This window comes from Parasteatoda tepidariorum, chromosome 7 (genome assembly GCF_043381705.1).
Source record: "Parasteatoda tepidariorum isolate YZ-2023 chromosome 7, CAS_Ptep_4.0, whole genome shotgun sequence".
Taxonomy (NCBI): domain Eukaryota; kingdom Metazoa; phylum Arthropoda; class Arachnida; order Araneae; family Theridiidae; genus Parasteatoda; species Parasteatoda tepidariorum.
Window position 1 is genome coordinate 19832016 of NC_092210.1, and position 17487 is coordinate 19849502.

The 17487-nt window shown below is 30.9% G+C and overlaps 1 protein-coding gene across 1 annotated transcript in view; it reads right to left on the bottom strand.

The window, feature by feature from the left end:
• Positions 1–176: 176 nt before the first annotated feature.
• LOC107442012 (glutathione S-transferase 3, mitochondrial-like) overlaps positions 177–17487 on the bottom strand; it is a 20731-nt gene continuing 3420 nt past the window's right edge. Inside the window, exons 2-6 of the mRNA XM_043045226.2 lie at positions 11628–11761; positions 9206–9270; positions 7939–7996; positions 4537–4609; positions 177–1531 (exon numbers count right to left, since the gene is read on the bottom strand). Of these exons, the coding sequence (XP_042901160.1) occupies positions 1431–1531; positions 4537–4609; positions 7939–7996; positions 9206–9270; positions 11628–11761 (431 nt within the window). The 3' untranslated portion in view covers positions 177–1430. The remainder of the gene's footprint in view (positions 1532–4536; positions 4610–7938; positions 7997–9205; positions 9271–11627; positions 11762–17487) is intronic.

Below are 17487 nucleotides of genomic sequence, written 5' to 3' on the forward strand. Positions count from 1 at the left end.
TCGATATGTTCTAACTTCAATTTTAGCAACATGATTAATTTATTGCCCGCAACGGCTTGAGGAAAAGACAGAGACAGATGGATTCTATCACTTGATAAGTATAAATAAGTATGAAATAAATAATTCAGAACTTCATGAACTTGTGCGTTACATCTAAGAATTTTCATTCTAACCAGTGAAAGTAAAAGAAATTTATTAACATGTAAAAATTAAAAACATTACAACGTATATGTGAATGGCAGAGCTCAAAATTTCTGTTCTAAAGGTACTAATACGAAACTAAAAGGTTTGCTCGCCACTATTTTCACGAAAAAATTTTAACAATTTTTTAAACATGAACAAGTGTAGTATAAAGAACTTTGTAATGACCAAAATTAACATAGTATGTAGAAACTGAGGCTTAAATCTTAGTGTACGTTATATGGTGTATTTTGCGACATTGGAGATGGGGAGGGCAATTAAGTTTGCAATCTGTAGTTATATTTGAGGAGATTCGATGGGTTATTGCTTTTCAGCCATTTTGCATTTCTTTTTTTCAATTTGTGGTATGATTTTACGGTTGATAATTCGTGAGGGTGAATATGTAAGCTTAAAGATGCATTACTGACTTGTATAATTTTTCAATATTTGAAATTCGGGAATGCTTGTCTTTTATTGGTTTATGCATTTCTGATTTTTTTTACATACTCTTTTCCAGGTTAAGTTTATGCATTTACCATTTTCAGGATACGACATTCTATGTTTTTACCTACGCCAACTCCTGGACACAATCGTAAAAACGTCATTTCAGGCATTCGCAACAGTTTGACGACAAGCGTCAACGCGTCATTTCGGCGTTGGCGGCATTTTTCAAAATCGCGCAACCCTGTAACGTATATTAGTATTTTACCTAAGTTGAAAAATGGAAACATATTTATTGCAAAATATAATTACAATAATAGCCTTAAATAATATTGGTATAAGGTTTTAACATCATATACATAAATATTAAAAGTCTTTGAAATAAGAAAACATCTGAAATATTTCGACGCTTTTAACACCTCGTGATTCTATAGCTATGTCTTTTGGCACTAAAATACTAATATTATCTATCGATTGCTGCCTTTGCGTCAAAATCTGTTAAGTCTCAGACCCTGGTATTCTAGAGAAAACTCTGTTACAATATCGTCAAAATTCAATTACACAAGAGTTAAACTCTATTGCACTGTTACAAAGTCAAATTCCGTTACTCTAGAATCAAATTATGTTACGCCAGCTTTTTGGTCGCTAATAGTGAGCTGGCTAATGATAATTTATCGCTTTGCATATGGTAAATGCAATGGAAACACGTAAACATCATATTATAGAAAGAAAAAAAACGAAATAAAAATAAATATCAAGTATGAATGAAAGAAAGTTAGATTTTTCTTCACGACTTCGAATGAAATCGCTTAAAGCCACCCCAATAACCTAACTGCAAATTTAAGTGTGCTGTACAGCAGGAAAAGTAGACCGCAGTATGAAAACAGGCCAAATAATCTTTTCTTGGGATCTGAAATGAAACAGGAAAAATTTTATAGCATCAAAGAATAAAACATAGCTGTATATCTTGATAAACCTACTCATATGATTGAAGAGTTTAATACAAAGGCGCGTTATATGGAATTTTAGTGATTTCGAAAGAAAAATTTTTCAGCTATATTTGCAGAGAAACATCAAGGAGCTTGCATACAAAATACTTTTTCCATTGAAAGCAACTTTTAACCCTTTATGCACTGATGGGACTNTTTCTCCAAACTTTAAAGCAATCTTATTGGTCAAGTACAAGCATTTTTAGAACTTCTCTGGAGCCACAGGATTATACAAACCCATTTTAAAAAGAAAGGTATTGCGATTTCACTCAGCCATATCAGTCGCATCAAGAACTTAAAACTCGGATCGATGCAAGATAATGCAAAACCAAAAAGAAGTGGACGGCCAAGCAAATTGAAGAAATCAGATTTGCAGAAGCTTGATAAGATGACATCAAAATCGGATCCACAAACACAGGCAAGCATGGCTAAAGCTCTTAACGTGAGTCAGCAAGTTGTAAGCTATCAACTAGAACAAAAGTTGAAGAAAAAATGCCATAAGAAACCTAAATGTCATCATTTAAGTGAGAGATCGGTACAGATTAGGAGACAACGTTCATGGCCCCTCTACAAGCTTCTTCGTAAGGACAGATGGTGAAAGTTCATTACAACTGATGAAGCTTGGATCTATCTATCTGATACCAATGCTAAATCTAAAGTTCAATATCTTAGTTTCGGGTAGAACAGGTGAGACTTGACTCCATCAACCACGGTGCCTCATCCCAAAGGCGCAATGGTTTGGATGGACCATGGTGTGACCAAACCTCGGCTTGTGAAACCTGGGACCAAAATAAATTCTGAGTATTATATACAGAAGATATTAAAGCCCTTTCTTAAGGATGATTACTGCTGATTGTACCATAATGATGATGCTGTGTTCCATCAGGACTCTGCCCCATCGCATGCATCTAAGGTCACCCAGAAATTCCTAACAGATCAGCAAGTGCAAGTCCTGACACCAGAACAATGGATTCCAAACAGTCCTGATGCTGCACCATGCGATTATTTCCTATGGGGCCATCTGAAAAACGAACTGAATAAGCGAAGAAGTTCTACATTGAGAATCCTTCAAAGAGCTATTAGAGAAGATGTGACGAAAATCCCCCAGAAAATCATTTTGCGGGCTTTAAAATCCTGGCCAAAGCGTTGTAGACAAATCTATTATGCCGGAGGTCGACATATTGAGAAGCATCGCTGAATTTATGTAATAAATTTTGGAAATATATACATTCAAAAATGATCCCTATATTTTTTTGTTACCCTGTACAGCAGGAAAAGTAGACCGCAGTATGAAAACAGGCCAAATAATCTTTTCTTGGGATCTGAAATGAAATAGGAAAAATTTTATAGTATCAAAGAATAAAACATAGCTGTATATCTTGATAAACCTACTCATATGATTGAAGAATTTAATTACAAAGGCGCGTTATATGGAATTTTAGTGATTTCGAAAGAAAAATTTTTTCAGCTATATTTGCAGAGAAACATCAAGGAGCTTGCATACAAAATACTTTTTCCATTGAAAGCAACTTTTAACCCTTTATGCACTGATGGGACTTTTAAGTCCCATTTAAATAGCATTTCCATATAGCATTGAAACTATCACGCCGGAGCTTGTCTGCCCTTAATATATAACTTTCCATTTTTCATTAATAGTTAACAACACACGATGATTTGAAGTAGAATATCACCCGCGGAATAATTTTGCTATTGATATTTCGTACGAGGACACCATTTTATGTATCCTCAATTTCATTCCTGAATTCTTCAGTTTTAATCTCGATCGATTTTGCAAGAAAAACTTTCATATTTTTTTTATTAATTCAGTAGCATTTTTATCTAATGTAAAACGAAGTAGTACTTTCATTAAATTTTACAGTGTGTCAAGCCTCAATGTAAGTCCCAAATTATAAGTTTAATGAAAAATTAAAAAATAATATTGAATATTAAAAAAATATATATATATTTGTAAAATAGACATTATTTAATGAGACAAAAAAGTTTCGCTGATTTTAAATAATTTCTTAATAGCGTTATTTTGTTTCGATGTTATTTTTTTCTTCAAAGTTTCGATTTCGATTTTATTTTATTTTACAAACGTTGAACAGCCGACGCAATTTTGCGGGTTTACGACTACTAATGTTGAACTCCGTAGCTTTGCAATTTTGAAATCAATCCAGAAGACAAGGGAACTCCTGGATGAAGTAGTAGGAGAAATTCGTCTTCGTGGATGACTTTTTAATTAAATTAACCCGTAATTGCGTTACATGGAGAGGAAAACCACGAAAACCTCCTACGGTTAGCCTGACGGCAAGGTGACTTCAACCCATGATCTGTCTACCACTGAGGATATTTTACGTCAGCACTGTGGTCGGTGCAAGCCGGATACAGGATTCGTATCGATCAGTCATTGCTGGGATTCGAACCTGTTTCACCTCATTAGACGGCGAACGGTCTATCCCCTGAGCCACCACGCCTCTGGATTTCGATGTTGTAGGGAACCGTATTGTGCCTTTGAAATTACATTCAATACATTACAATTATAATTTTTAAATAAAACAATAATAATCTCAAATTTGCTTGATTACTTTGAACGTTTTCATTAATTTTATTATTGTATCAGAGAAGTAAAGGTCCATAAGTGATTATTAAGAAAGTCTCTAACTTATAAAAATATTTATACAGTGTAGTTTTTAAATTCTCCTGCGATTTTTTAAAGCTAAATTGAAGGACTAAATATCTTTAAACGTTATAAATCCCATTTTATATTTTAAAGCAAGTATCTCATTTCATAAATTGGTTTTGTCCAGTCTGTGGGAGTAAAATGAGACCGCTGATATGTAACAGTTAAGAAACTGATCTAATTAAGCCTTGGTGCAGAAAACTGCGCACGCTAAATAATACAGAAAAGAAAAAATCTTCCTACCTCCAGTACTATAACCAATGGAATAGACAAGCCTTCCAAGTAAATACACAAGGCCAGCAATAGCGCAATAGAACTGAAATAAAAAATTCCAAAACTAGAACTCACTAACTATAAAATTAGCATTCTCTAATTATAAAATGAGCAATATATATTAATCAGCAAAGAGCATAAGAGTAGGTAAAGAGCGTTTTAATTTTGAGGGAAAGATTAAAATTATTCTTGAAATACATAAATTGTGATGAAAATCAATAATTAATAGCTCTTTATTTTTCGCATAGTTTAAGATTATGAGTAATACTTCTTGTAAGTGCTGTTTCAAATTGAAATTCGATTACCAATAATGGTTATTAATTATTTAAAATTTTGCATATTTTAGCAATTCTGAAATTTTTTTTAAACATTTTATATATATTACTAATTATAATATTAATTAACTTAAAAAGGAGTTTTTACATAATTGAGTTTAATACTTAGCATTAATTAGCTACTAAAACTTAGGTGGGCAACTTTAATATGAAAAATTATTTTTAATATATTCTTTTAAAGTGTACTTACATCTGTATTCTAAATACATATAACTATTTGTTTATCAACAGTGTTATCATACGACTTTAATAATTAAATAAAAATAAAATAATTTATAATTAAATAAAACGAAAGAAAATTATGAACTTTTCGAATTATTGTTTGGAAAGTTTAGCAGCGAATTTCAAGCCAATTTATTAAAATTAATAAAAGGAACTCTCTACGGTAAAGTAAAGTTAGTCTCAAATACATACGTTGCTTAACTACCGCAGAGAAAAAAAATCGTGTTCGAAGTTGCCTAACAACGGTGTTTTCGCTATTTTAAAATAATTTAATGCCTCTTGCCAATTCAGCAAGCCTGCTTGGTGAAACCAAGCGTATTTAAAGCAGAGGGCGCCACTAAAAACAAGATTACTTGTTTTTTAGTGGCCCCATCTGGTGCCAAGATTATGACCTCAGCCATAACCACGTCACAACCTGTTTATAAGACAGACCCTATTATACATCCACAGATGATAATTTTGACCTGAACCAGAGAACGATCAATTTCCAATTCAATACCTCAGAGATATGATTTTTTATTGGGAACATGGAGGACTTTGTGACCGACAGATTTAATGCACACCAGTCACCATTTACTACATGGGGATTGTGCTCACAACCTCTTGGACATGGGCCCAACGCCCTACCAACCAGGTTATTCAGATCAAGAATAATGTTTCTTTGTTAGGTGAACATAAGACGGGGGACAACTTTGTAAAATACAGGAGTAATAATTATAAAAACACTTCTATACTAATGTACTTCTATACTACGTAAACAATATTTCTTTAAGCTGCAAATGTTTTGGATTATTTTACGGGGGACAACTTTGTAAAATACAGGAGTAATAATTATAAAAACACTTCTATACTAATTCTATGTAAACAGTATTTCATTAAGCTGCAAATGTTTTGGATTATTTTATAATTCGGATCGACCAAAATGAGACAAGGAAGTAAATAAATTCTTTCTAAATTTAATACTAGTAATTTTGAAACTTTTCTATAGGATATCAATATTTATATAAAAATTTTTTTTTTTTAATTATAACTATATTAAAAAAATGATGGAAGCTTTCAATTTCTTACGCTCATTAATTTTAATCTATCCAAATTTTGTATGGATAGAAATGGCACAATTTCTAAAAGCATGATCTTCGAAATCGTGCCATCAGTTTCGCCATATAAAATCTTTCAAAATATTTGCTGTTAAAACGAAAACATTGTTTAGATAGAATTAGTATACAAGTGTTTCCATACTTTAAACCAATCCCTGTAGATCTGTTACAAATTATTTCTATTAATTAAAATTCCTACGTTCATAAAGACTACCGACTCAACATACCTTAAGAGGCCTCTTTTTTCTTCTGTTCTTAACAAACTTTTGATGATATAGTAGTTTTAGATAATAGAATTCTGTTCAAAAAAGGTGTAAAATAATGGGGTGGTCTCATTAGATTAGGAGAAATAGTGCATAATAATTAAAAGAACTTCAGCGGAATTCTTTCTCCAAACTTTAAAGCAATAAAAATAAGCGATTTAAAACTATACATTTGTCAATTTATCGATTTTCTTAAAATTTATTTTATTACAGTTTAAACTGGTGAAAACTTAATCGGATAATGGGAAAAGATTCATAATAGCACAAAACAATGATATTTATAAAAAATCTAAAAGCAGACAAATGTATACTATTTAAATACCTTTCAAGACAAGATTACAGAATTGTATAGTAGATTGTTATTTGCTTGTCAAATTGTGTCATTTTTTTACCCATTGGCAAAATAGGTGTTGTTTTGGGTTTGATGGCTTGCGCACCTTATTTGCACGTCATCACACTCTTCAACCGCATTCAAGAGTAATTAGTAAACAGTGCGCATGCGTTGCTATGGCGACCGCTGCTGTTTGATAATATTTTTAGAATTCTTTTTTTCACTTTTANCATTGGATGAACGAAATACACTCTGAGATTGTTTTAAAATTCGAAAAAATGTTTGTAGTATTAGAAGAGATTTCTATCTTCAAATTCCGCACATTTTTAACGTGAAATGAACATAATACTGAATAGCAGCACTTGAAAAATGCCAAATTTGAATTTGCAGAAAGTAGCCCCCGCTGCACAAAGCGGTATGCATTAAGTTGGTGAGTTTTTTTCTTTTCATTTTCACCAGCAGGCATTATTAATGTATTTAAATAATAATAATTTAAAGCATTTTTATTATTAACTAATAATGACTGTCTTGACGGTGATTTTAATATAAATATGAATACTGAAGAAGGAAGGTGACTTCTTGAAATACGGATATAGGTAGGATTTGAAAACAAATCCGACGACAAACATCAATCGAGACAGTTTTTGCAACACATGATTCGAAATGTTGTGGAGTTTATCAGAGTTAACCCCCCAAAAAAAGAAAAAATATCATTTGAAAGATGGGTAACCAGTGATCGTAATAAATCAATCAAAATTTTTTCTCCTTTATTTTTATTTATTAATTTTTATTTATTTTCATTTTTAAATAGGATATAAAATATCGCAAACTTTATATCTTAAATTCTAATTAGACAGTTTTGTGTTTACATGTATCGGAAGATAATGCCAAATTGAGGAAAATCAACTCTCAGTTTATTTGTAAAAATTAAATGAAGAGGATTAAAATTACCTTTAGAATTTTTCATATGTCTTAAAATCCATGTCTAAAAATTTCGTTACGAAATAAATTTAAAAAAAACCCCTACGTTTTTGTTTATGATTTCAAAATTTATTATTCTAAATAAATTTTATTTAAAGAATGATTAAATAACGTAACATTATCAGAAAAAAATAAATACTTACAGGATGTGCTAGTCCACCACAAAACAGTAGCCCCAAAAAGGTAGGAAAACTTTCAAGACTAAAACGAAAGTTAAAATTAGTACTATTATTGAAATAAATAGTTATTTTAACAGAATTGAATGAAATATGCATGTTGTTTAGTAATCCCCGCTCTTGATTGCATTTTTAGAATCATTAAATAATGTTAGAATAAATAAACACACTGGCAGTTCACAATATTTAACTGAGAAAAAAAACGATATTGAAATCTTGCGAACTAGGAAACTGGGACTAAAAAGAATCGTTTGAAGAAATTTCATCGATATTTTTGAAACTTTTCATATCGTCTTCTATCACGCGATTCGATATAAAAAGTAAACGAATTTTTTATAAAATTAATGCTGGATGAAGAATTAAAAAAAAAAAATACTGAAAGTTACCTTTTACGTGAATGTTTCCATTAGAAACTCGCCATACTTAGCGTCAGATTTCAAGATTTCGAATCATGAAATGAATTCTTTTGTTGTTTCAAATCATGAAATCCAATCTTAGGTAGGTACCTCAAGTGATGAAAATTGCATTTTGCAGTAAGTAAAAATCTGTAGTTAAAAGTTACTTACAGTGTAAATATTTTTTCAAATATAATTAAAATAATTTATTACCGGGTTGTATGTGTTGGTATTATTTACACTCTTTGTAAATATAATAGGGGACTCAAATTTACGTTATTTCTACACTTTTTTAATTTTCCTCTTCTCTGTTACCATGGTTTCGGTAAATCTTGTTTTTCCTTCCCTTTCTAACTTCTGAATAAAACGTATTACCGTGAAGAAAAAGAAAAATTGGGGAAAAAGATTCAAAGAAAATTATTCGAAATAATTGAGTACACAGTTGTATTTGTTTGTATTATTTACCATGTTTGTAAATAGGATAGACGCCTCAAAGTTAAACGATTTCTACACTCTCCTCATCCTCCCCTCTCAGCTACCAAGGGTTCGGCAAATCTTACTTTTCTTCCGCAGCAGTATATTTGAACTTTTTGCTAAAACGCACTACCATGATGAAAGGGAAAGAATCGCTGAAACTGTGGAAACGGAGAGGGGAAAGGTGTAGTAGAGAGAGAGGAGAAATTGCACAACTTTGAGCCGCCTACTCTATTTACTAAGAGTTTAATGTAGTTAATACACTTCTTTAAATATTTTTATTCAAAATATTTAAAGAATTATATTGATAAATTAATTAATAAAAATGTTCATAGATAAAATTTATTGATAAAAATGTTTCTTACTAATTTCCATGCACTCTCTGCATGCAGTTAAACTTCATATTTGTGTCACTGTACATTGTTGGATACTGAAAAATGTCAAAATTACTCATTAAGGAATTTTCGAAAATTAAATAAAACTAAGTAGAAATAGCCAATGTGAACGGAATAATTCACTTAAAAAACATTGCTATGGTATTCTTAATCGTGGCAATTTTATCATTCTTATTGCTTATAGTAAAAAATATTATTTTTAAATTATTAATAAATAATTTTTAGGAAAATTGTAGCCGAAATTCCACTATTGAGAATTTTCTTAAAAAAAATGATAGGATTAATACGAAGTAAAAAAATTAGCTAATGGTTCAATGGATTTCATATATTTATACAGGATTCGTACGCACATGTAAAAAATTAATAACTAAATCTAAGGCTACTATCAGAGCTGAACTATCAACTAAATTGGAGCAAACTAGTTCGCAAGTTAGCGTTATGTTAGTATTAGCGTGAAAGTTTGAAGACTATTTAGATACCTAAAATTATTGATATGGGTGGTTGGGCTGCAGCAAATTGCACAAACAGTTCAAAAAAAGGCTTCCGCATGTTCAGATTTCCTTCAAATGTGAAAAGAAAGAAGAAATGGATAATAAATTGCAGAAGAAACAACTGGCAGCCTGGAAGTGGAGCTCACTTATGTGAGGTAAATATTTATTTATTTATAATTTATTAGATTTATTTACTTATATATGTAGTATATAAACGATATTAAGTTGTTAGAATTTGTTTTTAAAGGTTTGTTTTCGTCTATTTTTTTTAAAAAAAAAATAAGCGACTAACTACTTGAATTGTACAATTTTAACTATGTACCAAATATAGGAATATTCATTGAAAATTGCATTTTTTAAGTATATATTTATTTAAAATATGACTTTTAAGCAATATTTATTGCTTTATTTAACAATTTTAAGTGCTTATGTGCAATGAAACTAATAAATAAAGGCAAGATATTGGCTGAATAAGTATTCGCCAAACTTATTTCAGAATCGCCAATTTTTCCATTCACTTTTAAGTATTTCTTTTTGTTGAAAACAAATATTTACCTGTTTTTTATTGTATTCCTTTCTACTTCACTAAGATCAAGTAGATCTAAATCTTGGCTAATTCAAGCTTGTTCTTTAGTTAGTTATGGTAATATATCGCCTAAAGTTCAAACGATTTGTTTACATTTATCATAAGAAATCTATTCAATATGCGATTTTTCATCTATTTTTGGATCTACCAATGTTTTTTCTTCTTTGAAATTCTTGCCTTAAATTGCTGAAATAATTAGTTTCTCTGTTTGAAAATTTCATGGCAGTATGTTTAAAAATTGTAAACTCTAAATTTTTTTAATGTGATTAAATTTAAGTATGAAAAAAAAAACGTATTCTAATTATTTTTGTAGGCTCATTTTGAAGAATTTCAACTAGAAATAAATCGAAAAGATGGCCACAATAAATTAAAACCTGATGCTATTCTAACAAGTTTCAATGTTCAAATTTCCGATAAAATTCCTCAAAAAAGACTGAAAGAAATAGGCTGTCCAAAACCTGGATCACATTTAGATAAGCTTGAATCTAGTATAAGTCTAGTATAGTCTAATTCTTCTCCATTTGCTTAGTTTTTATTATTAAAGAACCAAAAATGTGTAAAAACTATTTCTATCTAGCAATGAATAACATATAGATATATTAAAATTGTATTTAAATTGTATTGTTAATTGTATTAAAATGTGTATTAAAATTGTATTCCTTATTTATGTATTACCTATTTAAGTAAATGTTATGAAAAAGTGATTTGAAAGAAGATGTTTATTTAAATAAATTATTTATAAATTTATCATGCGTCGTTTCTTACCCTACTCATAAAACTCTAGTTTATATTTATTCTATTAATATAATAATAATTGCTAAAAATCTTAATTGATCTTTTCATTTTATGTTTTAAATAAAATTCAATGTCCCGATTGAAAAACTGTATCCTATAGTTGAGGTTAACGTCGTTTCTAGCGATAAGTCACCAAATCTTGTAGCTCTTCATTGATGGAGGAAAAGCTTTTGCTCCAAAATAAATGATAAGTCGGCCTGTCTAAATCAGGGGCTGTAACTGAATCAATTCTGTTATAAAGAAGCTGAACATTTCTTAATATCAAAATAAAATTTCATATCTATATGGTATTTACTTAGAGAAAATATGATATTCTGATGGCTACAAACATAATATAAAAACATTTATATTAATCTTGCTAACACTTTTTAATTTTTCCCAGGTGCGCATGAACCCTGTTTTATTAACATTAAAATGTTTTAGTTCTAAAAAAAATAAAAATTATTGATGATTACTAATTTTAATGAGTTTTGTTTATTGAGCCTGAATGAACAATATAATCCAACAACTTTTTACTCACTTCGATTTTATACGTTTTTCTTGCCCTGAAGACAACAGCTCCTAGAGTCCAGGCAAATAACATTGAAAGAACACCAACAATAATGACGTATCCATAGTCCTGACTGAGAACAATCATCGCCGTCATTTCACCCGCTAGATATTAAGAAACAAATTATTACTATTTGACAAGTATCGAATTAATACAGACACTGAGTTCAGTTTTCGCTCAGTCAATGTTAAAAAAAATATATATTTATACATAAGCTTGCAAACGCAGAATCGGAAAATTTCAATTAACACGGATTAAGAAATACACAGAATATAAGAATTTAGAAATACACAGTTTTTATCCCTTTGTCACAGATGAGACAACGGTTTTCCATATTAACGTTCTAATTACAAGTAAAAATATATTTCGGAATCTTTTAATTATAAGAAACAGTCTAATAGTTACTAACAAAAATCTGTATATTTGTATGTATGTTAAATTTGTACGTATATATATCTGTATGTAGTCAACTTTTCTATATTTACGTTCTAATTACAAGTAAAAATATATTTCGGAGTTTTTTAATTATAAGAAACAGTTTAATAGTTACTAACAAAAATCTGTATATTTGTATGTATGTTGTATTTGTATGTATATACATCTGTATGTTGTCAATTTTTGTATATTTACGTTCTAATTACAAGTAAAAATATATTTCGGAATTTTTTAATTATAAGAAACAGTTTAATAGTTACTAGCAAAAATCTGTATATCTGTATGTTGTCAACTTTTCTATATTTACGTTCTAATTAAAGTAAAAATATATTTCGGAATTTTTTAATTATAAGAAACAGTCTAATAGCTACTAGCAAAAATCTGTATATTTGTACGTATGTTGTATTTGTATGCATATATATCTGTATGATGTCATCTTTTCTATATTTATTTTCTACTTACAAGTAAAAATATATTTCGAAATTTTTTAATTATAAGAAACAGTCATAAGATGCTAGCAAAAATCTGTATATTTGTACGTATGTTGTATTTGTATGCATATATATCTGTATGTTGTCATCTCTTCTATATTTATTTTCTAATTACAAGTCAAAATATATTTCGGAATTTTTTAATAAGAAACAGTCTAATAGTTACTAGCAAAAATCTGTTAGATTATCGGAATTATTTTTGTACTAAAATATTAAAACCAAAAAAAAAAAAAAGTAGTTTGGAAAAAAATAATTCTTTTCAAATTCATATTCAAACTTTTTTCAATAACTGTTTTTTTAAATTAAGGAAATTTCAATAATGAATAACTATTTCCCTTAGATATAAATAACCGTAAATTTGAAAAATTGTTATTTGGAGGTAAGCCGCGTTTGGGAGATTTTATCTTTAACGCAGAAAAAGACACCAGTGTTTTATGTTGTATTTCATAACCATAAATTATTAAAATGCTAAATATGGTATTTTTCATTTATTTTGTCCTAAATTAATACAAGATAATGAAAAAAAATTATTCCGAGATAATTGAAAACGTGTTTAATACTATGGAAATGGAAAATATTTGCGATCGCAACGCTCGAATACTCCATCGGGGGAGAAGAAAGGCTTTATATATTGACCCTCCTCACTTCAGTTTTATGGGAATGTACTACGTTTTTCTCGTCTATAATATTTTTCGTATTTAATTTTCAAAAGTATCTTTTAAAATTTCTATGACACTTTCATTTAGAACTAGTTTAATGCAGTTTTCAGGTCCTATATAGTTGTCTAACTTAAATTTTTTTAATTTATTTGAAAATCAGGACAGAAACTGTTATGCTCTGCTTCCCTTATTATGACTATCCACGCGCTAATGGTGAAAATATGCGAAGTTTTGCCATAGGTAGAGAGTACTACTCTGCCCCACTTGTAGCCCATTTCGATCGCCAATAAGGTGTTCTCGATTCACAATCATTAAAAAATTATCTCTTAGTATCTTCATTAAATAAGAAGTCGTTGTTAATAAGGTTTTAAATTTACCTGTGAATTTTTTAAAGGTCAATTGAAAGACAATAATGAACTTTAAAATTTATAAATGAAATTTTTTATTTTGAAGCAAATATCTAATTTTATAAATTAGCTTTGTCCAGCTATTTAATTAGAAATGAGGACAAAGCGTAGCTTCAACTATTGTTTACTAGCTTCAACCATTGTCCACATAGAGGGGGTTGTCCGAGAAGAAACACTGCCTTTGTTGTGACAATTCAGTCTAATATAATGAGACACAGTCTCATACGTAATAGTTAATATACTGATCTAGAGACGGGGTGGCTCAGGCGATAAGAGCGTTCGCGTTCCAAAGAGGTGGATCGGGTTCGAATCCCAGCGATGGCTGGGCAATACGAAATCCGCGCCCGGTTTGCACGAATCACAAAGCTGACATAAAATATCCTCAGTGGTAGACGGATCATGGGTTGGAGTCTCTTTACTCTCAGGCTAACCGTGAGAGGTCTTCCTCTCCATGCGGGTTAGCAAATGCGGGTTAGTTCCATCAAAAAGTCCTCTACGGAGACAAATTTCTCTAAATACTTGATCCAGGAGCTCTCTTGTCTTCTGGATTGGGTTCAAAATTACAAGGGTACGAAGTTGAACATCAACCCAACTTAAAATTAGTCGTAAACCCAAAATTGGGTCGGCTGTTCAACGATGTTTATAACATAAAATATACTGATCTAAGAGCTGTGATGACTCAGGGGATAGAGCATTCGCATTCCAATGAGGTGAAACGGGTCCGAATTCCACATCCGGCTTGCACCGACCACTGCTACTCCAAGCTCCTCCATTTCTTTTTCTGAAAAATAATAGGTACAATTTGTAGCCGAGCGGGCTGAGCTATTAATCTCATAATCGACTTAATGGGAGTTCGAATCCCAGTGTTTTCACCGCAATATTTTCGAACCGTGGAGACTCAGGAGATAGAGCGCTCACCTCCCTTTGAGATGACCCGGGTTCAATCCCAGCGATAGCTAGTTGATTCGCATTCCACACCCGGTTCGCACCGACCACAGTGCTGACGTAAAATATCCTCCGTGGGAGACGGATCATGGGTTAGAGTCCTCTTGCCGTCAGTCTAACCTTGGGAGGTCTTTCGCTCCATGTAAAGCGAATACGGGTTACTTCCATTGAAAAGTCCTCCACGGAGGCAAATTTCTCCCTATACTTGATCCAGGAGTTCCGTTGTCTTCCAGATTGGGTTCAGAATTACAAGGTTACACATAAGTAGTCGGTAACCAAAAAATTGGATCGGCTGTTCAACAACGGTTATAAAATATATTGACCTAGATATATGCCTGGTTTAGAGAGTTCAACTTTCAACTAGAAATCTTTCCTTGCTGACATACAAATTCTAACCTTTTACTGATCGCTATAATCAGAATTTATCTCTAAACAAAATTAATGATCAACCGAAATCACTACAAGCTAAGTGTTCAAATTTCGATTGGTAACACTCTGCCTGATAGTTAAACAAGTCTGAAGTTCAAAGTTTCTTTTCTAAAATGTTGCAAGCAAAATTTAGCTAAATTTCAACACTCATCGACATTTTAAAACTTTTATTGCAGAGTGGTTCGGTGTAGAATGGTGCAATGAATAAAAAGGCCATATTTATTGACAATCGAATTTAATAATTGTAAACAATAAAAACATATCGATATTTGTTAGGTTTCCCAATAAGCCTTTCATTTTAATCTGTTGTCTGCTATCAAGTAATACATATTAATAATTATTATGCCAAACTACAGAGCCTACTGTTGGTTATGCGGAAATTCGTAAAAACCCTTCGTAGAAAAACAATTAATACAGGCACGTAATCTTTTACGTACGTGCGCATCACGTACGTAAAAGATTTCTATCACCATGCCACTTTTGGCGTATTGCGGCATATCTAGAGAATTCATCAAGAGAAACAAAAAGTTTTCGAACATAATTATAAACTTGTTTATCCAAAGATAATTATAAGGATAAAGATCCTAGTAAAAATCCTTTTTCACAATTATTTATTACTTTTTAGAATTTAATTTATTAATAATAATTGAATTGTTTGGTACGCAAATTTTTATAGAAATTTAATCTGCGTAATTTTAAATGACAAAATCTGAAATTTAAAGGAAATCGATCGAATAGTTCTTGAGAAATAAAAATACAACATCCTTGAGATGGCGAAATAATTGAAATTAGGGTAGAAACAACAAACTTATGACCGCTTTTCTATCTACTGGGACCATATTTTCAAAATTGCGGCTACCTTCCATGCGTTGAAGGTCAAGAATTCAAATCCGTTTTAAAAAGTGCATGCTTATACACAGAGGATACATTTTTGTGATCTATACGTTTCTGAAGATATGTTTATCTTCTTCTTTTGATTAATTAGCAGATTTCAGGTAAAGGCCACTAGCTATTAAGATTGTGTAAAAATACTTGAAAATTTGATCATTTAAACGAAAGTTATTAAGGTGCTTGCTTTTTTTACTTTTCGCGCTGTACCTACACGAAATCTAAAACCAACATCTTCAATATAAAATTGTACATGTACAAGTTTAAGCTTATTCAGAATTTTATCTGTTTGTTTTGCAATTTCGATTTACTCTGTAAATCAACAGATCAAAAGTGGTTTAATAATCGTAAATATCACACGAGTAATACATTTTTTTGCATTTATGCTCATACTTGATCTCAAATCTGAAGTTAGTTTTTGCTCTTAAAGGTACATATAGTCTTAAAAAGACGTTTGTTGTTTATTTGTTGTCGAAATGTACAAGTTTAAAAACTTCATACATAACAGGGAGTTACGCAAATGTTGCGACAAAGTTCTGGGGAGTTTGAGCACATCATCAGAATTAAAACTGCATGGGAACCCCTGTTCGAAAATGTCATCATACGCGACTAGGGGCTCTTACAGTTTATAACGGGACAGCATATGACATTTCTGGGCATAGGCTTCTGTGGCGTATCTACCATTACAAGTATTAAATACCAAATCACTAGTATATAAGACATGTTAACTCGATTCTATCTTGAAGTACCTTTTGATAGATGAAGGTTGGCATGGTCAAAGAATTAAATCCCCACAATGGTGACCTGCGGCCGTGATATAAACTCGTCAACATGATGACTGGTCCACAATAAATAGTTGATTTGCTTAATATATTTACTCCAAAAAAAAAAAAAAAAATCCGGTGAAGTAAATAAAGTCTCCCGGTCAATAAATAATATTGAAGAAAAAAAAATGAGCGATATGCTATAAACAAAAAAATAAGAAAAAATGATCAAAATGCTATAAAAAATGAAGAAAAAATATAATCAGTGAAAATGATATACATATATATAAACAGCATGAATCAACTAGTGGTAATCGTTCATCGAATTCTATCACAGATAAAACTCTGGAAGGGAAATAATGCGGCTTAACTACCACTACAAGTATTAAATACCAAATTACTAGTATATAGGACATGTTAACTCGATTCTATCTTGAGGTATCTTTTAATATATGAAGGTTGGCAAGGTCGATAGTTAAGCATTCCCCATACTTCTAAGCAATTTTTTTCCTGATGATGTCCCCTAACCCCTTAGAAGTTTCTCGCAACATTTATGCAACCCCTTGTTTTATATAATTTTTTAAATTTGGCATTTGTTTTTTTTAATGACATTTCGATAAAAAATACCATTAAAAAAGTTGTAGTTGTGAGAGGAAAACAGATAGTAAATTTGAAATCAGAGATACGAAAATATCCTCAGTGGTAGACGGATCATGGGTTACAGTCCCTTTGCGATCATGCTAACCGTGGGAGGTTCTCGTGATTTTCCTCTCCATGTAACGCAAAAGCTGGTTAGTTCCATCAAAAAGTCC